This window comes from Bos indicus, chromosome 20 (genome assembly GCF_029378745.1).
Source record: "Bos indicus isolate NIAB-ARS_2022 breed Sahiwal x Tharparkar chromosome 20, NIAB-ARS_B.indTharparkar_mat_pri_1.0, whole genome shotgun sequence".
NCBI classification, from domain to species: Eukaryota; Metazoa; Chordata; class Mammalia; order Artiodactyla; family Bovidae; genus Bos; species Bos indicus.
In genome coordinates, this window is record NC_091779.1 from 11,310,163 (window position 1) to 11,334,905 (window position 24,743).

At 42.0% G+C, this 24,743-nt stretch overlaps 1 protein-coding gene across 2 annotated transcripts in view; it reads right to left on the reverse strand.

The window, feature by feature from the left end:
* PIK3R1 (phosphoinositide-3-kinase regulatory subunit 1) overlaps window positions 1-24,743 on the reverse strand; it is a 95,440-nt gene that overhangs the window by 22,512 nt on the left and 48,185 nt on the right. For both annotated transcript variants that reach the window (XM_019982764.2, XM_070774584.1), the window contains exons 3-4: window positions 5,872-5,964; window positions 5,359-5,433 (exon numbers count right to left, since the gene is read on the reverse strand). In XM_019982764.2, the coding sequence (XP_019838323.2) occupies window positions 5,359-5,433; window positions 5,872-5,964 (168 nt within the window). The remainder of the gene's footprint in view (window positions 1-5,358; window positions 5,434-5,871; window positions 5,965-24,743) is intronic.

Below are 24,743 nucleotides of genomic sequence, written 5' to 3' on the forward strand. Positions count from 1 at the left end.
AGAGACTGATTGATTTAACAGCAAGCGATTAGAGAATTTTACTAATCTCAAGAATAGCCATAAAAATAATGTAAACATCCTTAGAATATTTCTCCCTAGTACTGACAGAGTATTCTGATTAAGGTATTACTAATTAAACCTGTGGGCACCGAACTATCTCGAAAGAAATATAACATGTGCAATCTGTCCAGTAAATCCTTCATCTGGAAAAGAGGTCAGGCAATTCAACCCTGGGCTGATGTGAATCACAGCTGCTCTGTGAGTACCTGGGGTATAATGAGGCATACGGCCCAGTGGGAAGAAGTGCTGCTGGGGGCTGGAAGGACCACAGTCACTGCTGAAGGATGCACACTAGTGATGGGAAAGACGACTCAAGAGCAATTATCTGGGGACTTGTGTACTCAGTGGAGAACAGGGAAGCGGAGGAGCAAAATGCTACATCTTTAAACAGCTTTTTTTTTTTTCTCATTAAAAAAATTTTTTTTAGAGGGTAACTGCTTTACAATGTTGTTAGTTTCTGCTTACAGCAACGTGAAATCAGCTATTATGTATACATGATGGTAGCTCAGTTGGTGAAGAATCCGCGGGAGACCCTGGTTTGATTCCTGGGTTGGGAAGATCCACTGGAGAAGGGATAGGCTACCCACTCCAGTATTCTGGCCTGGAGAATTCCATGGACTGTATAGTCCATGGGGTTGCAAAGAGTCAGACACGACTGAGCGACTTTCACTTTCATACATTTGTCGCCTCCCTCCCACCCCCATCCTACCCTTCTGGGTCATCACAGAGCACCGAGCTGAGCTCCCGTGCCATACGGCAGCTCCCCGCTCGCTGCCTGACACATGGCAGTGTAGCACGTCAGCCCTACTCTCTGTCCCACCTGCTCCTTCCCTGCTGCCCCGTGTCCACAAGTCAGTTCTCTCCGTCTGCGTCTCTATTCCTGCCCTGCAAGCAGGTTCATCAGTACCATTTTTCTAGATTCCGTATATTTTCCTTAATACACGATATTTGCTAAACAGCTTTATTAACTGGGCTTTCAAATAAGTCTGAAAGGCGCACTGCTGCAAGTGCTGATACCACGTTTGGTAATCTGGATTCCAAGGCAGTTAGAAACTAACTAGGAGGAGTAACCTAACCAGGAGACGGACGGGACTGGGTGGTGGCCCAGGAGAGGATGAGAGAGAAGCAAAGTTCACGGGGAGATGTTCAGCTTGAGAAGGAGCGGCAGCATCCTGGACGCTCGTGAACCAGGTGTGACACTGTATGAAGCACTCAAGTGGAGCTGGAAGCTCCCAGAGTTCTTTGAGCACATCGTCATCATAAGCCAAACCTGTCTCACCAGCTAGGTAGATCTTATGAAAGATAATCGTGTAATATCATAAAGCTCAGAGATATCCATCTGGTAGCAAATATGGACAGGGAAAGAACGAAAAGGTGGAGAAGCAAGGGGTTAAATCACTTAAATGTCCCACAAAGAACAAACCAGGTACATATCACATCCTTAGTTAAGTGTGGGGAAGGGCAAGACTAGGTCTCTGCATAAAAGATCCATGTGGAAAGTAATATAACTAGTGTGACTGTCAAAACTGTGTGTGCATTCCTGCTGGAGCATTCCATAGCTGCTGGCCAGCTCCCCCCACCCCCCCAACCTGCCACCAAATCACCTGTATATTCCATTTAATATCACTTTGCCCAGAAAATTTGTATTTCTTAATTTGCTCATCCTAAAAAGAGTAATAAACCATTTTTGCAATGAGGTATAAACTTTAAGATGCTAAATATTCCCCATGTCCTTCCCTCAGGCAGGCTATCTGCTGCCTTTTCTCTGTGCAGGAGCAGTGCTGATAAGCCATCCCTCTACTGGGACACTTCCCACTACGGTAATTACGAGTCTCTCTCGGAGACCGATGGGCACTCCTAGGCTGACGTCCCTTGAGGGCACAGACTGTGGCTCTCACCTGCTTTTCTCACATCCCTCAGGGCTCAGCACAGAATGTGCTTGTTAAATGTTTGTGGGCTGAGCTACTTTGTGGGCTCAGGACTTTCCTGAGAGTGATGTTAACTCACTGAAGCCCTTCTCCAACACATGAGGTATTATTCCAAAGAGACTTTATAGCTTTTGAATGAAATAACCTTACTTCGAGTCTTCAGGTAACCTCACCTTATGTCAAATTCCACCAGAGCTGATGTAGTACGTTCTATTTATTTACAGATAACTTCTAAAGCTCCTTGGACTTTCTGACTTCTGTTCTAGAAGTCTCCTTTTCCGTATTAAAGCTATCCTAACATGCTTTTCCAAGAGCTGGAAACAGCTGTCATGTGAGGACTATGGAAGTTGGCTGAGTCTTCAGGTCTGGGTTGGGGGCATTTACAGTCTCTTCCACCCTGCTTTTCACTGAGTCTGCGCCTGACAGGTAACCAGTAACCTTTGCCACATTTCAGCCCTTCTCCCACTGGAAAGGAGTCCCCTCCCTGACTGATCTCTAGCTGAGTCAAGGGGTTGTCGACTGGGGTCCTCAATTTTGCTGCCCTACTCCTGACTTCAGGAGACACCAGTACCTGCAGACAGTTCTGATTGTCACAAGCTGGGTATAATCTCAGTGGCATCTAGTGGGCAGAGGCCAGGAGTGCTGCTGAAATCCTACAATGCTAAGAACAGCTCCTTGACAACAAAGAATTATCCATCCTAAAATGTCCACGCACTGAGGCTGAAAAAGTTTGAATTTTAAAATTGAGGCATCTTGACACATGATTACCACATAATGATTTCTTATTTGTATATACCATTGTTAAAGCATCACCACAGTAAGTCTGGTTGATATCCACAGAGTCACACATAGAAATTCTTTTCTTATGATGAGAACTTTTAAAGAAAAAAATCTGAATCAGGTTAAGAGAAACCAAAAAGGTGGGGAGAGGGAGAATAATTCACACTATTAAAATTTTAAAAAAGACAATGTATTTTAGGGCAATACAGTGGGGGGGTAAAAAGAGTAAGGACTTCTAGGGCCAGAACAATCTGCATGCAAGTCATGGCTTTATAAGCAGCATAACTTTTATACACAAGACTGATGTGTGGATGAAAGAAAGTAACTTAGTAGGTGCTACTAAGAATGGGCTGTGGTCCTCCACGCACATCCACCCTTTTCTGACACTGGTGATTCATGGGGTTAGTTAAAAGCCATGCTTTTTGTTTTTGAGTTTAAGTGACTTATCTCTGAGCTTCCTCCAGAGATAAGTTTTTAATCTCTGGAAATTACGGTTTTTTTAAATAGACAAATCCTCAAGCTGGAAATAGTCCTGGAGGATCCTCACTCCTAAACTGAGATAATGTTTTTTACTCTTTTTGTTTTGCCACAAAATTTACTTTTATGGCACAGAATCCAAGGAAAACCAGTTTTCTCTGTGTGTGTTGATCTCAAATGGGGAAGAAAGCTGTCTATCAAAATATCTTGTTGACTTGAACTTGGGTTATTTATTCCCTCTTACAGGTGGTATGAAGATTTTTTTTTAAAAGCTCAACTGGATCATTTTGGTTTTGGTTACATTTGAAAACGTAACTACTCTTTTTCAAATAACTCCCATTTCATCAGTCTCTGAAGTCTAAACATTTCCTGTGACTTTTAACGTGCTCAACTTGACCAATTTTCTGACCAAAACATGTATCTCTAGTTCAATTGGCTAGGACAAAATTCAGTGTTTCCTTAACACCCTGGTAAAGCTGTTAGAAAAAAAAAAAAAAAAAAAAAAGCCAAAAAACCACGGCTTTTCACCTTACTTTTTCTGCCAGTCAACTTCTAATGACCTACTCTGGGTGTGTAGGAGGATGGACCCTGTGTTGTGTGTAAGACTGATTTCCATGTACAAAGGAAAAATGAAAGTTAAAAAAAAATTTTTTTTCAAGCTTCAAACATTTGGGTGGTGTGTTTCAAGTTAAACTATCGACTGATGAAGATCTAATCTCCTTTCTTTCCCAGAAACATCTTTTCTAGAAATTTTCATAAGCTGCCTCGTTTTGAAGCTGCCTTACACTTCAGATTTTTTCATTTATTAAATATCACGTGGGTATTCTTTGCATAACTGTACATCTGAAAATGCTTCTTCTAAAACTAGATTTTACTTTTGGTTCAAGCACCCAAATCCAGTTAAAACAGTGCAAGGCAAAAAAAATTATCAGTAAAAAGAAAAGAATTGGGAGGGAATAAAGGGTCTAAAAGATTCCAGAAGCTGATGTAGACGATGACTTGCTGGAATGATGGCAAGTAAATTTGTATTTTTATAGTTGTATTCTGTATGGCAACGAGAGAAGGAACTAATAGTTAAGGTACCATTTGGTTAAATTAATGGATGCCATTTATGGTGTGCTAAGAGTTGACTTGAATTGGCTCACAATTCTTCCCAAGTGGTAACACATTGGTAACATGAAACTAATCACGTAGGAATATTTACACTACACTACAAACCAGGGCTTCCTCCCCTTCTCCAAGAATTGGTTTACCAGCACACTACTAAATATAACAATATCATGATGTTGCAAGTGTTACTCACTCAGTTGTGTCTGACTCTTTGCAACCGCATGGACTATACTGTCCATGGAATTCTCCAGTTAAGAATACTGGAGTGGGTTGCCATTTCCTTCTCCAGGGGATCTTCCCAACCCAGGGATCAAACCCGGCAGATTCTTTACAGTGTGGTTATATGGCTCAGCTGGTAAAGAATCCACCTGCAATGCGGGAGACCAGGTTCAATCCCTGGATTGGGAAGATCCCCCGGGGAAGGGAAAGGCTACCCACTCCAGTATTCTGGCCTGGAGAATTCCACGGACAGTACAGTCCATAGGGTCACAAAGAGTCGGACATGACTGAGCGACTTTCACTTTACTTGACAAAAATATGGCATGAAAAGGCAAGCAAGCAAGAAAGGAATGAAGACAGAAAAGAAGGGAAAAGGTCAGAAGAGACCTTTGTTAAATGACAGGTTCATAAGTACTTTTTCAACTAGTCCAGATGAATTAGATGTAGCCAATGGCAAGGGTGGAGAAAGATGACAGATGAGCAGAACCAGAGAAATCCCAAGATGTTTCTCTTCTGTGCAGTTTCTGCAGGTCCAAGAGGCTCATGGCTGTGATGCCAGCCAACGTACCTGCAGGCAGACGGGCACAGACACCTCTGCTCAGGAGACAAACATCAAAGGCCTGCCCACTTACAGAAAGAACACAGAGGGAAGTGTGCATGATTTCTGAGCTCCCTCCAAACCGAGAACGTTGCACGCTTAAGCTCAAGTGTTTTGTGCTTTACCTAAAACGCAAAGGTAAGAACCGTCTTTCCCTCTGTGTATTTCCAGCTCTCTGACACTCACCACAATCAAGAAGCTGTCGTAACTCGGCTGGGTTGCTGGAGCTCTGTGTTCTGTATAGAGTTGAACATTCCAGACCTAGGACACAAAACAGACTGAGTATGCAAAACACAGCTCTCTGGGGAACCTGCAAGCCTGCAGCCAGATAGACATTCCAGTTTTCATCCAGTGTCTATTCGAGATGTGTACGGAGCATTCTTGGAAGTCAACTCCCACTATTCATCTTATCTGGCATATCAATAATTTTGGCAAAATCATCTGGCCACTGAGAACAAGTTAATTCTATTTATTAAGATAGGGAGAATTTAAAAGTTTCCATAGAATAACTACACATTAGTATGGAGTGAGAAGTCAGAGCAAGACTATCTCCCCAGGTCACGGCCACAAACAACTTATGTATCCAGCACAGGTGGCAGGAAGTGGATTCAATGAACATCCACGCAACAGATACAAATGATGACACCCACGAGATCAGGCCATAACCTGTGAGCTGATTTCCCTGACCCGTTGGATTACCTTTCTTTTCAATGGCTTCCACGAGCTTGATAAGAAGCGGTGGAGCAACGTCAGGGGGTGCGAACTGCTCTGCAAGGTCTGGGAGAGTGGAAGCTGCAAACAAAAACAATCCTGCGGTTACGTTTGATCGAGGGTAATCCAATGCAGTCAACAGCAGTGAAAACGACCCCAACACGAGGTCATGGACTGCAATCAGGACAGCAGCAAACTCAGGCCAGGAAGAAAGAGAGCGCCTGAGCGGGGCCCTGTGTTTAGAAGGCTCCTCTCAGGCCACCACCCTCCAGCACTGCCTCTTCCCACGGGGTGAGCTGCCTGGGGCACACACCTGCTGCTCCTCTCCTAGGACACGATCAGAGGGCTCCCCAGAAGCCCAGATCCCCTGCCTCAGTGGCTTCTTGGGTCGCTGCCTCAGGCCCATCCTTCTGAGCGCAGACCTAGCTCCGGCATGCCCCACTGGCCCAAGGCATGGGCTGTGGCGGAGGAGAGTGGGCTCAGGATGGAATGGAGTCTGGCCGTGCAAGGTTCCGGCGGCATGGGGCCAAGCCAGGCGCGGACCAGCTCTCCACATGTCACCACGCTCTCAGGCAGAACTCGGAACCCAAGAAATCAAAATTCAGGTCCAGCTTCCTGGTCATTGTGAAGATATAACTGTCAACGTAATAGGATGGAACCGCTTTTATCAAACTGTCTGTCGATGTGATTTTAACTTTCAAATATTCAGATGCAAGTTGGGGCTCCTTTGTGTTTTGTCCCAGGCCCCACAAATGCCAAGGTGGGTGTACTATCAAATACAAAAGAGGTCCAAGTCCCCATGGACCTGCTGCTGAAATGCCTTTATTGGCTTACACATGCTTTGGTCAGTTAATATCTTAACACATGTGATACTGTCACAAACTGTTCTTTCCATGCTTTTATTTACATGTTTTACCAAATGATAACAAAAGAAAAAAATCTAATTGGGTGACACACATAATGTCCTTCAACATTTGATAACTGCATTTTTCACTCCAAAAAAATATAAGTACCTTTCTTATAAGACACCAGAAGAGGGAGCTAAATATACGCGCCTCAAATTTCTCAAAATGCAAAATATAGGTAAATGACAGTCTTTATGAAAATACCTAGCTGTGAAGTCTATTTATCAGCCACCCATAAATCACTTTTAGACACTTAAGGTTCATGGCCGTGTGTGTACTCTCACATAGTTTATATAATCTAAGACTAAATATTGAAAACTTCGTTTCAATGAGATTTCAGTGGTGTGACTTTTTAAGCCATATATCATGTTAAGCAAAGTTCTAATGCAGCCCATCTTTCTAATAGTGAGATAGCACTATTAGAATATCTCACTAAAAGTGAGATAGAAAAACAACAGACTCACAAGACAACCACAGTCAAGCAAGATTATGTTAAACTTTGACCTCAGAAAATTATTGTTTATGTGATTTTGGAAACCCAGACCCTGTAGTATAAGACCCTTCTATTCCCTGAGACAGTAACGTGATCTTGCCACCTAACTCTGTTAGCCATACCAACTACTGAGGATAAAAGGAGAAGAGCTATATTATGGAAGAAAATCCTATAGGAGCACTCTCCAGAAGAACTTGCTGTGATAGTGGAAATGCTCTATTAGCTGTGCTACCCAGCAAGTGCTCCGAGCACTTGGAATATAACTCCCGCAACAGAGGAAGAGAATTTTTAATGTCTATTGACTTAAAATGAAACAGCTATAAATGACTACTGACCACAGTCCTGAAGAGCACAGTCCCACAGCCTGAACAAGGGCAAGTTTCGTCAAAAGCACATGAAAGATTCCTGAGTTGACTTCGTACTACAAAGACCTCACTGTAAAGCCGGCCCTGAGCACCCAGCATCGGTACATGGGACTCAAGAGTGTGTGAACACAGGGCACGCAAGGTCTATCCCTGAGTCTCCTGGGCCATTTTGTCCTGCTGCAACAGCACTTGAACATACTTGGCACCTCATAAAAGCAGGGCAGGCACGCTGCTGACTCGCCAGACAGTCACGATGCAGAAAGCGGAGTGGCGACTTCATCTCACCTGTGTTTCCGCCACCAACCTGAGCCTACGGACCACCTGGAGAACTTGTTATGCAGACAGACTGCTGGTAAAACTACAAATCCCCAGAATCAGAATATCCAAGAATGAAGCTAGTTATCTGTTTTAGGTTAGTAATAAGTTTTAGGACAAGACGCTTACTCCTTGAAAGGAAAGTTATGACCAACCTAGATACCATATTCAAAAGCAGAGACATTACTTTGCCAACAAAGGTCCGTCTAGTCAAGGCTATGGTTTTTCCTGTGGTCATGTATGGATGTGAGAGTTGGACTGTGAAGAAGGCTGAGTGCCGAAGAATTGATGCTTTTGAACTGTGGTGTTGGAGAAGACTCTTGAGAGTCCCTTGGACTGCAAGGAGATCCAACCAGTCCATTCTGAAGGAGATCAGCCCTGGCATTTCTTTGGAAGGAATGATGCTAAAGCTGAAACTCCAGTACTTTGGCCACCTCATGCGAAGAGGTGACTCATTGGAAAAGACTCTGATGCTGGGAGGGATTGGGGGCAGGAGGAGAAGGGGACGACAGAGGATGAGATGGCTGGATGGCATCACTGACTCGATGGACGTGAGTCTGAGTGAACTCCGGGAGTTGGTGATGGACAGGGAGGCCTGGCGTGCTGCGATTCATGGGGTCGCAAAGAGTCGGACACGACTGAGCGACTGATCCAATCCCGTCTGAATATGAGAAGCAAATCCATGCAAGTGACCCCTAGCCACTGCCTGAAAAAAGGTCCAGCAATGACACTGCCCACATCTGTTAAAATATGAGTACACCTGAAAAGTCCTTAAAATAGAAGTATCTTGGGGTGGGGCGAGGGATACATGAGGAGATTGGGATTAACATATACACACTACTATATATAAAATAATCAAGGACCTACTGTATAGCACAGGGAACTCTACTCAGTATTTGCAGTAACCTGTACAGAAGAAAATCTGAAGAAGACTATATATATGTATATATGAAACTGAATTGCTGGCTATGCTGTACACCTGAAATTAACATGATACTGTAAATCAACTATTCTTTAGTAAAAAATGCAAATATCTTGAAAGTTTCTTTTTAACTAGTCTTTTTAATTAAAAGCACTGTAAAAAAAAAAAAAACAAAAAACTATAAAAGAGCACAGCATCTCATTTCCTCTGGTAAACTATAAACTACTTCCTTTTGCCTTAGATTGTCAGCTCACAAAAAATATCCTCCCCTACAGATGCCTTCTACACTGAGCAAAATGAAATTTCCTATCAGCACATGTAACAGGAGAAAAACACAAAGGTAGAGATCAGAGGTACAGAAATATTATTAATTAGGACTCACTGTAGCATCTCTGGAGAAGGCAATGGCAACCCACTCCAGTACTCTTGCCTGGCAAATCCCATGGACAGAGGAGCCTGGAAGGCTGCAGTCCATGGGGTCGCTAGGAGTCAGACACGACTGAGCGACTTCACTTTCACTTTTCACTTTCATGCATTGGAGAAGGCAATGGCAACCCACTCCAGTGTTGTTGCCTGGAGAATCCCAGGGACGGGGGAACCTGGTGAGCTGCTGTCTATGGGGTCGCACAGAGTCGGACACAAATGAAGCGACTTAGCAGCAGCAGCAGTAGCATCTCTTAACCTTCTCAAACTTACAGATCTCAGCATACACCAAAGTGCAAAAAGCTAAAGATTAAATAGTAAATACATGAACCCACATATCCGCACAACATTCACCCAACTAACATGTCTAGCTCCTCTTTCTCTTCCCTCATAAATTACACAGGCTTTTTTTTTTTTAATTAAAAAAAAAAAAAAAAGTTAAAGTTGGCAACCAAAGATGGAATTGCTTAATAAACGTTTATCTTCTCCCAGAATCTTATCAACACGATCATTTCTGCAAGCAAATATGAAAGTTAAATTAAGTGATAATTAAAGATTTCACCTAACTGTGATTGAAATGTGTACCCAACAGTTGTTATATTACTGGGCTGCAAATACTACATATAAAATTGTTTCTTCACTTCAGTTTGAAGGAGGGAAAAAAAATCTTTCCTAAGTCCTTTCAATGTTTCTTTGGCAAAACATGGTAGTTTGCTTTCCATATCCTGAGATGCAAAGTATCATCTGTTTCACTCATACAAGTGCAACGTGAAGTTTCTAAAAAGCACTGTGATGGCTATCAGGTATCTATAACAACACCTTTCTCAAAGTACACCCCAGAATATTTTAAAAAGAAAAATACTAGACGTATGCAGTAGGAAGTACAGGTACTCCTTTGTAACACATCGAATGAATTTATCACTGCATCTTTTTTTTAATATTGAAAAAAGCTTATTACTCAAATGTATAAATCATTACAACTGATTAAAGTTTTGCAATGGGGGTTTTAAAAAGTAAATTTTACAAAGACACAAGGTTTTTAAAAATAACAATGCAAGGATTTCCTATTCTGTAGTACAATATCTATGATTCAGTCCATTTCCCTTTAAAATATTTAAACACAGGGGATGTGAAAGCTTTACCCAAGAAACTTATGAAGTTCACGTTTTCTACTTTGAGTATTAGGATCAATTAACAGTCAAAGTCTAAAAAGCATTTTAAAACAAAGTATTATTTCCACAATCCTAAAATCAACTATTCCTTTAGTTTTATTAAATACTCAAGGTCAATATTTACACTTCTGTTAGATCCCATTTTAAAGAATTTCAGCAGGAAATGACAACTGCTAAGAAGTACCAAATTTGGCAAGTTGTTCTTTGAAAAGTCCTTGATGAAGTACATCATACAGGTCAATAAACTAAAACATAATGGAACTCATATATACACACACAATATAGAGGTCATATATGGTGACCATTAAACAAAACACAAATTAGCAGAGCGTAATCCTCATACATATGAATTCTCATTTGATTTCACCTTGCAGACAGATTTGTATACCTGAATGAGGAATGTTTTTTTGGTTTTTGACTCCTGCTGTAATCAGTGTAAACGTGTGGAGAGCCAAGTCTACTCTTACAGCTGGGTGAATTTTAGATTCCTCCACTATAAGCAACACCAGTTTTTCACTTAGCTGAATCACTTTTCATCAAAAGAAATAGGTATTAAAGAGAAAGAAGACAAGAAAGAACAGCAGAAGGCTCTAAAAGTGATGGTGAAGCCAAGATGCATCTTGTTTAAAAAAAAAAAAAAAGAGGAATCAGCCTTTTACAGGAACACCAATGAACTAGTCATACTGTTTAAGAGCCCACTCATTGGAAAAGACCCTGATGCTGGGGAAGATTGAGGGCAGGAAAAGGGGGCGACCAAAGGATGAGATGGTTGGATGGCGTCACCGACTCAATGGACGTGAGTTTGAGCAAACTCCAGGAGACAGTGAAGGACAGGGAAGCCTGGCATGCTGCAGTTCCACGGGATCACGGTCAGATGCCACTGAGCGACTGAACAACAACAAACTAATGAACCTGTCCCAGGTTGTAGAAAAGAATTCTTGAGGACATGTCAGTCAGTCAGTTCAGTCACTCAGTCATGTCCGACTCTTTGCAACCCCATGGACTTCAGCACACCAGGCTTCCCTGTCCATCACCAACTCCCAGCGCTTGCTCAAACTCATCAGATGCTGCCTTTCCCACTAGTTCTATTTCCCCCCCTTTGCCCTGGCGACAACCAATCGCATGCACAGGAGAGAGCCTTCCCTCCCGAAGCAGGCCCTTCCCAAATCACTAACATGGACAGGCCTGAACAGTCCTTGGGCGCCAGTGGTGTGTGGGAGACAGTGGCATTCCTCACGATCAGTGGTGCCAACGCCGCTACAAAGTGCAAGATGAAACCAGCACACAGCTGCACCTTTTGGAGGCCTTCTCCATAAAAAAAGATATTTTAGAATTAGGGCCTGGCAGGGACGAATGGAAAATTTAGGCTGAAATTCTGGGACTCCAGAAACGGCCCAAGCCAAGTATTTCATTACTGATGGAAGCAGCTTGGAAGTACATAAAAAGCTGCCACTTACCTTTTAAAATGTAGTACAAATAAACAGAAAAGAAAGTATATGCAAACTGTGGATCAATATTAAATCAAGATGCTTGCCTATTAACTGTTGCTCAATCAAAACTTTTTTCCACCTGGAACAATCTCTCTCAGTCTTTCAAATGAAAAATGGACATTCTGGTAGGCTAAAATCTAACAAATCCCAATAATACTTTTCTTAAATAAACCTTATAAGCACATTCATACTTTATGCTTATAATGGTTAGTACTCTGAACGTTTAAACTTCTCAAGTTCCACGGGCAAAGCCATAACAAATGCTGGCTAAGGCAATGCAGAAAAAAGCTAAACAAAACAAACAAACCCCACAAAAATAAAATAATCATGAGTTCCTTAACTCTGTAACTGTTTAATCAGCAGTATAGAGAAATTACTAAAAGCACAACTTTAAAGCCAAAGAGACCTGGGTTTTAATCTTGGTTTTGCCACTTACTGAGTATAATCTTGGGTATGTTAATTAACTTGAACCCCAGTTTCTTCACCTGTAAAATGGGAATAATTTTAAGTGTAGCAAGGATTAAATGAATAATACATAAACAAACACGGGTAAGCACAGTGCCTAGAATGTAGCAAGCACAAGCTAATGGGTAGCTATTATTAATTTTGAATTATCCATTTAATCTTTTTTATTATTATTCATAGTTTTTTAAAATACCTAAAAGCAATGGTAAGTTTTAACACCAGAAATTATTAATTAAGACAGAATTCTCAACAGTTTTTTTTTTTAACGTGGCAAACAGGAAATATTTAATTAGAGTAGATATCTGCATTTTGCCTTTCCATATATAACACTCAGTATCTTTTCAGAAATCATATCTAAATTATCACATGATTTTCACTACAGCGCACTTTTTCCCTGTTAGGACTATCTATTTGAGCTACTATGTTTCAGTTTTCTGAATGTAAAGGAAAGATGTGGTTGGAATGATACTGAACTTGGTGTAAACTAGGATTTTTCTTTTGGAGTAGGAGGAAGAAGAAAAATACAAGCAACTGAAAATGGGAGTAGAAAGTAAATGTCAAAGGAAATCTTAAGCCATAACTACACTATTTTTAGGCATAACTAGTTGGGGGGAATTAAAGAGTTGTCAACAGATTTAAATAAGAAGTTTGCAAATCTTTTCAGATCCCGTAATTAGTCTTTAATACCTTTAAGTTTTATCTTCTCCCATTTATCTCTTCTGCTCCACAGCTGAAAAAAGGGATCTGAGATCCTCTGCCCATCAATTTATTTCTAGACAAGAGACTAGTCCAGGAAACAAACAGCAGGCAAAGACTTTATTAAACATAAGCAGACATTATAGTTTCGCTTCTGATGGCCTTGGCTGAAGTCTCAGCATTGAGATAATTGAAATGCAAGATTACACTTAATCTTTGACAGGCTAGCCTAATTAATTGTGATTCTTATCACCTAAATTGGAGTCTGATTTAAAGATTACCATTTATAGCATATAGCAAATTAAGATGCTGGGCAAGAGATAAATGGGGAAGAGAAAAAGACTTCTCCCTCTCCCCACACGGAAAATAATTTGTAGTTGAGTCCCTAGGATCTGGGAGCCTAATGGTTTATAAGAAAAGTTGGGATCCTTTGGTTGGTTGGCTTAGAAAGATTTCATACAAAGTGTGCTGAGAGGCCCCAAAAGGGAAGGAAAGAGAAGAACCGTGTGACTCAAACCCAACGGACGCTTGACCATTTATTGAGTGAATGACTATTACTGAACATCAGTCAGGAATCACACTGCCACACTAAGTATTTTACAGACAGGCTTTCACTTATTTTTTATAGCAGTTCCTTATCACCCTCAATTTAAAGGCGAGGAGACGGAGAGAAATGAAGTCATTTAATCACAAACCTCCTGAATAGTGTCCCTGAGTCCAGCTTGGGCCTGTTTCTCTTCACCAGAATCTTATTTTTTCTTTTCAAAGACAGAAACCTGTGATAAGTTTCTCTGAATCTCCCACCAAGGCTCCCTAGTTTAAGGGTAACTGCAGCAAGGGAGTCACGTGACACACAGTGGCTGCTCCCCAAGTGGGCAGCTGTAGTATTGATACTCTCTGGTGTCTTCAAGTAAAATGACTCTAATAACACCAGTTTTTGCAGCTCCCCACCAAATAAACAAAGGATGTTCACGCTACCATGCGACTGCACTCATCTCACACTCTAGCAGAGTAATGCTCAAAATTCTCCAAGCCAGGCTTCAACAGTATGTGAACCCTGAACTTCCAGATGTTCAAATTGGATTTAGAAAAGGATTTAGAAGAACCAGAGATCAAATTGCCAACATCCATTGGATCATCAAAAAAGCAAGAGAGTTCCAGGAAAACATCTGCTTCTGATTTTTTGACTACACCAAAGCCTTTGACTGTGTGGATCACAATAAACTGTGGAAAATTCTGAAAGAGATGGGAATACCAGACCACCTTACCTGCCTTCTGAGAAATCTGTATGCAGGTCAACAAGCAACAGTTAAAACTGGATATGGAACAACAGACTGGTTCCAAATTGGGAAACAAGTATGTAAAGGCTGTATATTGTCACCCTGTTTATGTAACTTATATGCAGAGTACATCATGCGAAATGGCGGGCTGGATGAAGCACAAGCTGGAATCATGATTGCCGGGAGAAATATCAATAACCTCAGATATGCAGATGACACCACCCTTATGGCAGAAAGCGAACTAAAGAGCCTCTTGATAAAAGTGAAAGAGGAGGGCAAAAAACTTGGCTTAAAACTCAACATTCAGAAAACTAAGATCATGGCATCCGGTCCCATCACTTCATGGCAAATAGATGGGGAAACAGTGGAAATGGTGACAGACGTTTTTTGGGCTCCAAAATCACTGCAGATGGTGACTGCAGCCATGAAATTAAAAGACTCTTGCTCCTTGGAAGACAAGCTATGACAAACCTAGACAGCAGCTTAAAAAGCAGAGACATTACCAGTACACAACAAAGGTCTGTGTAGTCAAAGCTATGGTTTTTCCCGTTGTCACATATGGATGTGCTGCTGCTGCTGCTAAGTCACTTCAGTTGTGTCCGACTCTGTTCGACCCCATAGTCGGCAGCCCACCAGGCTCCCCCGTCCCTGGGATTCTCCAGGCAAGAACATTGGAGTGGGTTGCCATTTCCTTCTCCAATGCATGAAAGTGAAAAGTGAAAGTGAAAGACGCTCAGTCATATCCGACTTTTAGCGACTCCATGGACTGCAGCCTAACAGGCTCCTCCATCCATGAGATTTTCCAGGCAAAAGTACTGGAGTGGGATGCCACTGCCTTCTCCAGTATGTATGTGAGAGTTGGACTATAAAGAAAGCTGAGCACCAAAGAATTGATGCTTTTGAACCGTGGTGTTGGAGAAGACTCTTGAGAATCCCTTGGACTGCAAGGAGATTGAACCAATCAACCAGTTAATCAATCCATAAAGGAAATCAGTCCCAAATGTTCACTAGAAGGACTGATGCCGAAGTTCCAATACTTTGGCCACCTGACGCAAAGAACTGACTCACTGGACAAGACCCTGATGCTGGGAAAGACTGAAGGCAGAAGGAGAAGGGGACCACAGAGGATGAGATGGTTGGATGGCATCACCGACTCAAAGGACATGAGTTTGAGCAAGCTCCGGGAGTTGGTGATGGACAGGGAGGCCTGGAGTGCTGCAGTCCATGGGGTAGCAAAGAGTTGAACATGACTGAGCGACTGAACTGAAATGACCAAATAAAGAAGCCAGTACATTGCCCCTCACTAGAAAATACCCTGAACTTCAGATCCTGACTGTCCTAAAAAAATAATGGGAGCCCCGTTAATAACATGAGGGAGGTGGGGGCTCCAGGTGAGTCATGCTCTCTCTCTCAGGGGCAGGGTGGACCATAGAGGCACACCCTTCTCTCCCACTTTCATCTGATAATAGATTTCACAGTCAAGTGCAGAAAAAGTAAGAAATGCTTTATGTAGGCTCTTTCAACGAAACTTGAGAGGCACCAACCTCATAAGAATCAAAGGATCCTCTCATCAGGAGAGGGCTAAGGTAAACGAGAAACCGAACAGAAAGATACTACTGGGGAAACCGGAGGCCAGAATGAAGCATCTCAGTGGAGGCTGGAACCTTATAACTAACAGTGTAGAAGCAGGACATTACCCGACCAAGGAGGGAGTGCAGAGGGGGCTCCTGCCAAAGAGGCAAAGCTGTCCAGCGAAGCCGTTTTAAGAAAGCCTGGATGGAAATCAGAGAAAAGAACCACTAGATTCACTCCAGTAACTAAAGAGAGCAGGGCTTTTTCTCTGACAATTTTGAATATGCCAGAAAGAACTGTACAGTGAATATGAACATCCTAGATTTTATTATTAACATTTTACTGTATTTAATTACATATCTTTCCGTCTGCCTATTTTACTTTTTTGGATGAATCTCAAAATAAGTTGCAGAAATCAGTTGCCATGGACTGAACCACATCCCTCCAAATTAATATGTTGAAGCCTTACTTCCAACGTGATATTTGGAGATGGAACCTTTGGGAGGTAATTAAACTGAGATAAAATTATAAGGGTGGGGGCCATCACGATGGGATTAGTGCCCTTGTAAGAAGAGATACCAGAGAGCCCCAATATGTGCTGAAGTCACTCCAGTCATGTCCAGCTCTTTGCAACCCCATGGACTGCAGCCCTCCAGGCTCCTTTGTCTATGGGATTCTCCAGGCAAGAATACTGGAGTGGGTGGCTATTTCCTTCTCCAGGGGATCTTTCTGACCCAGGGATCAAACTCACGTCTCTCATGTCTCCTGTGTTGGCAGCTGGGTTCTTTTTACCACTAGTGCCCCCCCTAATATGTGAGAACACAAAACAAGCTACTGTACACAGTCCAGGAAAGGGCCCCCGCCAGAACTCAACCACACTGGCACCTGGATCTCAGACTTTCAGCCACATGACCTGAACTGAGAAACTACTTTTTTTTGTTGCTATTTAAGCCACTTTGATATGGTATTTTGTCATGACAAACTGAGCCACCTAACACATCAACACACTATACCCAAAGAGAGGAAAGAAGCTATAAATCTAGGCGGGGGGGGAGGGTGGTGGAAATCAATGCTAAATACCAATTCTATAGTTATTTAGTAAATGTCCTCTGTGTCAGATAGAATATTCCCCATGGCAGCCATTTGGGGCAGTGCTTCCTGAACTTTAATGTGTATTAATAACCTGATTCAGTAGATCAGGGTGAGGTTCGGGATTCTGCATTTCCAGCAAGCTCCCAACTGATGCCCAGCTGCTGGTCCTCAGACCACTCTGAATAGCAAGGATTGGGCCCACCAATTGGAGAGAGAAAATCCAGATCACTGTGGGAGACAAACTCTCAACAATTAACCTTCACACACTGATAACTTGTTGCTTAAATTGCTCTGGGCTTCACAGGCTGATCTTATACCAGATCCCACAGCACAATATCCAAATATGTGTCAGGCAGGTGATGGGTCTGGCTCTCAATTCTAATTAGATCTGCTATCATACCCAATTAAGTATCAGAAGAGAGAGATGAGCATTTTTCTTCTCTTCCAAGGTGAAGGATCACCAGCAGAATGGAGACCAAGGTGTGATTTTATGACTGTTGCTCTGTGCCTCTGTGTACCATTGTGTGGGAAGAGATCACTAAGTCTCAAGGTGTCCAAGGTCCCACAGAAGTTCAGGCCAAGGGCTAGAACCCAGTCCTGAGGCCCACACAAGAGCTTTTCCTACCTTGCCACATTCAGAGGACTCAGCTTGTTAAACTGCAGGGTGGGTGGGAGGGAGGAAGGTAAGGAAACATTAGAAAAGCTGACCTGACAAGTTACTCCTACTACAACCAGTGGTTTCTATGTACTGAACAATTAGTGTTGGAAACTGCTCAGCACTTGATGTGCTTCACCTCATTTAGTGTGCAGAACTCTGTGTGGAATTATGATTGTCCCCATTTTACAGAGGAGGAAACCGAGGCCAAGTTCAGCACGTTGGCCATAAAACCACTCCATGAACCTCATTTCCTCCTTACACAGACATGCTGCATATGCCTTTCTGGAGGTTACGAGCCACAAGAAGCAGGGGGAATATCCTTGCAGGAAGCCAGTGGTAAAGCACTTGGCAACAGGAGACACCCACAGCTACACCCCTTACTGACAACAGGTGCGACTGTTCAACCTGAGCTTGGACTAGAGGGCCAGCTTCTCACCATCACCTCAGCTTTATCAGGACTGAACCCTCGCCAGTCTACTCAGCCAGGCTAAATATTCTCAGGACAGCATTTATTAAATGTTTTCTCATAAGGCTAAACTAAGCACATTCTTCCCCAAGGATGTAATGGGTTTTATTTTGCTAAATATAGCTGACTAACTTATCACTTTCTGCAAGATACAAATGGACTTATTTTGGTTAATCATCAGACGGGGAGAGGGCCCCGCGAATAATTTACCAAAAAAAAAAAAATTAAAGATTTACATAGTAACTTATATTTCAGAGAGTCCAAAATGAAATATTAATGTCATATGCCTGCTTAATAAGGATAAGGGAGTTAAAATGCTCATGATCAAAGAGGCAGAGAAAAGGAAAAAGATGATGTGTCCACAGGATTACAAAGAAAAAGGTGAGAAAGACAAGGGACCTGAAAATAACTGAATAGATATACCCTGTCAGCTAACAGAGAAAATTAAGCAAGCAAGAGGTAACTTAATCATGCTTTTTGATTAAATGTGTTTTTTTTTAAATCACGGAAAACTAAGCAATTCATATATACAATAAAGGATAGCAACTGTGAGATAAAAGCAAACACAACCATTAACAATTGTGCGAGGAATCAAGAGTTTTTAAAAAATAAGAGTCATACTTTTACAACCTCAGACAAATGTTAGTAATTCTGGTGGGTTAATAAATTCTCCGTTTTCACAATGTACAACAATCATTTGTGAAATGAACACAAGGCTATTCACCCCTCAGCTAAAGAAGTCCATGGACTTGCTCTGGATGTAAATTTCTTTTTAAGGATAACAATTTTAGATGGGTCAGTATTGGCAGCAGTTGGATCCTATCATTAAATTCTCAAAAAAGCACAGGGTATAATAAATAGTACTATGCTACAGAGACTTAATTGTGCCAGACCAATCTACCATCTTCTTTCCCCCTAAACTGTGACCAAAAAAAAAAAAAAAACCCAGAAAAACGAGAAACAAAAAAACCAACTGTGATATACAGGAGGTCCTACAGATAGAACAGAAGCAAAATATAAAATGAATTAATTACAGAAAGAAATCTGACTACGTTTCCCAAAAGACCAGAAGTGAGCTAAAAAATACAGATTTTTTAGGTATATTTTTAGTAATTGCTTAAAAGTCAGCAAGGACAGCGTGGTTTTGTCAAATATTATAATACAATACGTGGTCAAAGAAAAGGAGTGAATAAGCTTAACCCAGATACAGAAGTATTCAATCAGTCATAGTCATCAACATCTTAGATTAACAGAAAATACACTGTTAACAATTTGCAGATATCACCGTGTTTAAGCGTCCCAGTGAAAAGTGAGATTGGTCAGAAAAACCCTGGTTTCCTACAGTTGAAAGACCTGTGACGTTGTCATGAAAAAGGACTCAGCCGCCTCTCTCTTAACCACCAGAACCATCTGCACTCCGCTCGGTTACACCACTCTGTCTTCAGCTGAAAGGGGAGCGACAGGGCCTGAACCACAGGAGCCGGTTGTGTACATTTTGTTCTTCTAGATTAGGCCTCAGTAACTTTATGAATTATGAGCTGTCAAGTACTTTTTCATCTGCTATAGAATATGCTTCTTAGAAATTGTGGCTATAAATAAGTCAACAGATGTTTTCTGCTGACTTCAACAGGAGCTTTTAAAAGGGGCTAAACCTAAGCGAATTAATCCAAAAGGCTGTAGAAGGTTTCCCCCTGTTGGTCACTTTTTGCATTAGTCTTTTAAAGACTAAAGGCTTTCATTTCAGCCTGTAAAATACTTTCTGGGCATTACTTGAATGTAATTTATTAAAGAAACTGAAAATCAGGGTCCTAAAATACATTGCTGGACTTTCTGTGACTTCTGTTTAAAAAAAAGCAAACCAAACACTATTAAAATGCCATACCTATGCAAGACTGTTACTGTATCATGAAAAGCAACTCAGAAGCCACTGTGTCATAGTAAGGAAAAAAAAAGACAACAGGCAAGGACATGAGTTCTAGATCTGTAAGTAACACATTGGGAACTTTGGGAAAGATATTTAATACCTCTGGGTCTTCACTTCTGTATCAATGAAGTGGTAAGGATTAGATAAGTTCTAAAGTAACTACTAGTCCTTAAAATTCCATGATTTGAAGATAAAAGTCAAGGAGATTATATGCCCAATATAAAATACTAAATTGCACTTAATCATAAATTACTGTAAAAATAACTATATTCCAGTTAGCCACCATGTTGCTGTAAATCTGAAAAAAAATCACAGGTACCTGGGAGATGGCTGGTGTTGGCCCCAAGCAAAAACTTACGTTAAATAACCGGGTGGGGGGTAAATTAAATAAAGTAAGTAGGAAAATGGCAACATTTAGTTGTATTTCATTCTTATACTTTAACCCATCATTTCCAAAAGAGGAGGGGAAACTTTTTTGAAAGTGTTTTTAAGTGAGATATAAACTTCCACTTTTCCAGAATGAATAGTAAATTCAAAAAGAACTAAAACCTCTCTCCCATTTGTGTGAGTGGATCTAATGGAAGACGACGAACCACATGTTCTTAAGTGTACTCCACAGTCACTGCTGCTGCAAGTCAGGGAATCTAACACTAAATGGTTTCTATCCAGCAGTCTTTAACCTTTGTGGCACCAGAGACTGGTTTTGTGGAAGACAATTTTTCCATGGACAGGCGGTGCGGGTGTTTGGATGATTCAAGCGCATTTTAATTCTATTATTACCACATCAGCTCCACCTCAGATCATCAGGCATCAGATTGCAGAGGTTGTGGACCCCTGCTGTATACCACGATTAAAGGGGGCAGAGGTGGGGAGGAAAGATCGTGAAATTAAGAGTGAGGGTCAGGCCAAGTGAGGAAGGGAGGGGAGGAGGGAGCAGTCACTGGCTTAGACTGTTCTAGTCATCTAGGTCACTTCCTAGTCATGGTAACAGCCTTGCAAAGTCCATCCGTCTCACTGTGTATGTGGGAAAGACACAGGTTAGGTGGCTAGAGCAAGGTCAACTGACTAAAGTTTGGCAGAGCAGATACTATAACCCATGTCTGTCTGAATCCAAGGGCCCTGCTCATTCTACTTCACCTGTGATTTTCCTCCAGGGAGTTTTCTCCTGTTCACCCTCTTCTGGGGTCTCCCTGGTGGCTCAGCCAGTAACAAATCTGCCTACAGTGCAGGAGACCCAGGTTTGATCCCTGGGTCTGGAAGATCCCCTGGCAAAGGAAATGGCAACCCACTCCAGTATTCTTACCTGGAAAAATCCCAGAGGCAGAGGAGCCTGGCAGGCTACAGACCATGGGGTTGCAAAGAGTAGGACACGACTGAGTAAGCGCACGTGCGTGCACACACACATACGCACACACACACACCCTCTTCTGAGTTTCTGAATTAAGTTGCTTGTAAACCCAGTTCCTTTCAACACCTTGAGATTTCTGACCAAAGCACACTGGGCTCCAGTAAATGGGAGTCCATGCAAAATCAGCTTGCGATCTATGCTGTGCACTCAGTGAATACAAATGTCAGTGAAAAAACAGGTAAAGGGACAGAATTAGATGCTCAGAAGAAATTGCTCTGTTCCCCAAATCCTAGATCTTTGTAAGTTTACCCAGTCCCCTCTGGACTTGGGGCTTGCCATTCAGTCATTTGAAAAATGGTACATTTTCAAAAATGTGGCAGTAGGAATAATCCCAAATCACACAAGATCAGGAAAAAATCATTCAAGATTGCTTAGTAGCTGAGGCTCTCATTACCGTGACAGCAATAATAACAATAGGTAACACTTATGATGTGCCAGATACTGTGCTAAGTTATTTTACTGAAATTATCTGATTATGATAATCAAATATTCTATCTGTATTCTCATTTTACACAGAAGAAAACGGAGGCTCAGAGAGGTTAAGAGCTTTGCCCAGGCTCACACAGCTGTACCAGTCAGAGCCAGGACTTAATTGAGAAGGGTTATCTGGTTTGGAGAACCAACCAGCAGTTCCCTTGCAAAGGGTTCTTCTGCACTGTCACTCCCCCCGAAGACACAGGGCACATGGCTTCTTTAAAGACTGCACCTTTTCTTGTCTACTCTGGAAACTGGTACAGCCAAGAGTCAGAACCACAAAGGAAAAAAACAAAAACACAAAGCTGTCTAGAGTTCTCCCAAGGACAGACCAGGAAAGCAGAGAACAGGTGCTCAGGAATAGCACCTCCTGCTGGCCCATGTCCCTGGTAACCATGTATTTTGAATTCTATGACATTCTATAGGATGTTGAGCCTAGATGCTCTGTACTCACAAAGGAGAGAAACCCCCTCCAGGCATGGGGACCACCAGTCCTCTCCACTGCTGAAAATCATGGCACGAGACAGACTATTTCCAAGGTCCTGTCTTTGAGTAAGTGACGATTCATTTTGGAAAAAAAGACACAGATATGCATACATGAAATGGAATCCAACAGAATATGCAAAATAGTCATTGAGTTTATAGAAACTCAGAGAAAGAAGAGGCTTTCAGTACCTTTAATGTGCTTAGTTCCTCAGTCATGTCCAACTCCTTGTGACCCCAGAGACTGTAGCCCACCCAACTCCTCTTTCCATGGAATTTTTCAGGCAAGAATACTGGAGTGGGTTGCCATTTCTTACTCCATGTACCTTGAATGGTGGGGTCCAAATGTAAGCCATGTTGGTTAAAATTTTCTACTAGCCACGTTATCAGCAAAAAGAAACAGGTGAAAGTTTAATCTTCTATTTAGTACTATATATCCAAAATAGTAGTATTTCAACATATGATTGGTATAAAAGTTATTAATGAGCTATTTGACAATTTTCATTTCTCTTTTCATACTCACAGCCACATTTCCATGGCTCAGGGTGACTGTGAAACATGTGGCTGGTGGACCCTGTACCAGGAAGCACAGCCTAAGAAGGACAGCTTTCAGCTTGTCTTCATGTGAATTTGGTAATCTGCAAAAGATGTTAGCTGTGGGATCAAAACTAAAAAAAACAGACAAAAAAGAGATATATTCCTTAGATCCCCAAAGACCAAACAAGAGTTCTGAGTTTTCTACTCTTCTTTACTCATTACTGTGTATAATGAGTACAACCAGCTTTAACCCTACTGTGAAGGCATTGAGTCTAGGGCACCTGCAGAGTTCATTATACACTAAGAACCTTCTGGAATATGCAGCAGCAGATGCCCGGTGTCCATCACAGTGCCTGGCTTGGGGTCAGGACATGAGGCCAGACTGTAAGTCAGTTTTTCAGAAATGCCCATGATTAGTGAAATTGCTTCATCTGGTGGCTCTCCATCTGCTACTGGCTACCCTTAGAATTTGCATTCTGTGTGTCTGGGTGCCTCCTGTTAGAAACAGGTGGCTGACTGCAGCTGACAGAAGCTTGCATTATCTGGGAAAGGCTGCTACAGTCCAGCTATTAAGTCAGAAAATCTGAGGTCTGGTTAGGTTCAAATCTTGACAGCGTGAGCTGCAATAATTTCATTTATAAAATTAGGGTTCGTTAACATGTCTGATATTTGCTGCAGGATAAATAAACAGAAGTAAAAAACCAAAAGGATGGAGGTAGAAATGTCTACCTACTCTGATGGGCAGAGGCAGGCACCTTAGAGAGCGTTCCTTCTGATAAGCTGGTCCAATGTGTTACCCAGCATCTTTATATTCAGTCTCTTAATACACTGACTCTTTTCAGAAGGTATAATTTAATGTATCCATTCTTATAAAATCTTGGAGACTAAGCCCTATGGGTTATAATAGTAAATGCCTTCTGGGCTTCAAACTTCGGCTAAAACATGGGGCTGTGGACAAGGGTGGAGACACTTAAGGGACAGACTGAACTGTCCGAGGCAGTCTCTCCTGCAGCAGGTGTCCACGCCACCTGCTTCTAGCCCTAAAACTTGACTTTGTCCCAGTACATGGAACATGATGCTTCAATTCAGCTCCTGACACTTTAAAAAAAAAAAAGTTTCACAGCTCAAATATCTGCTTCCAGTTTGATCCCAGAAGAGAAGCTGTTTCCTTTAGAAAGTCAAGCTGCTATTGTTTTCTCCAAATGTGAAATGTTTCACGGGTGGCAGAGGCTGGAAGAGGCAAGCAGCTCCAATTCAGATGATGTGATAACATGAGAAAGAGCTCAAAGGCACCGAATCAAGATTCCTCATGCAGGAAAGGCAATGAGAAAAGAACAGAAATCTCCAGTGAGTGCGTCCTTCTGAGCCCTCCGGGCTCTTTCTGGCATAAGGTCTACAGGTCTGAAGGCAGTACGAATTTCCGAACTGCCTGAACTTCTAAGCAAAAGTCTGCATGAGCTGGCTCCTTGAAAGGCAGCTGACCCAGAGTTCTTCAAGGTAGCATGGCTTTTGAGGTGTCAGTGTGAATGGTTTCAGGGTTTGACTCTGCAGGTGAAACCCTGGTATAATGTGCTTTATGGTGGTAATACCCAGGAAAACTGGCTGAAGGGTATGGTCTGTAAAACTAGGTCCACACCACCTACACTGAAGAGCCAGGAGATTCATTTCAGCTGCAAACTCATATTTCCAAAAAGGTGCTCCAGATCATGAAGAGAATATA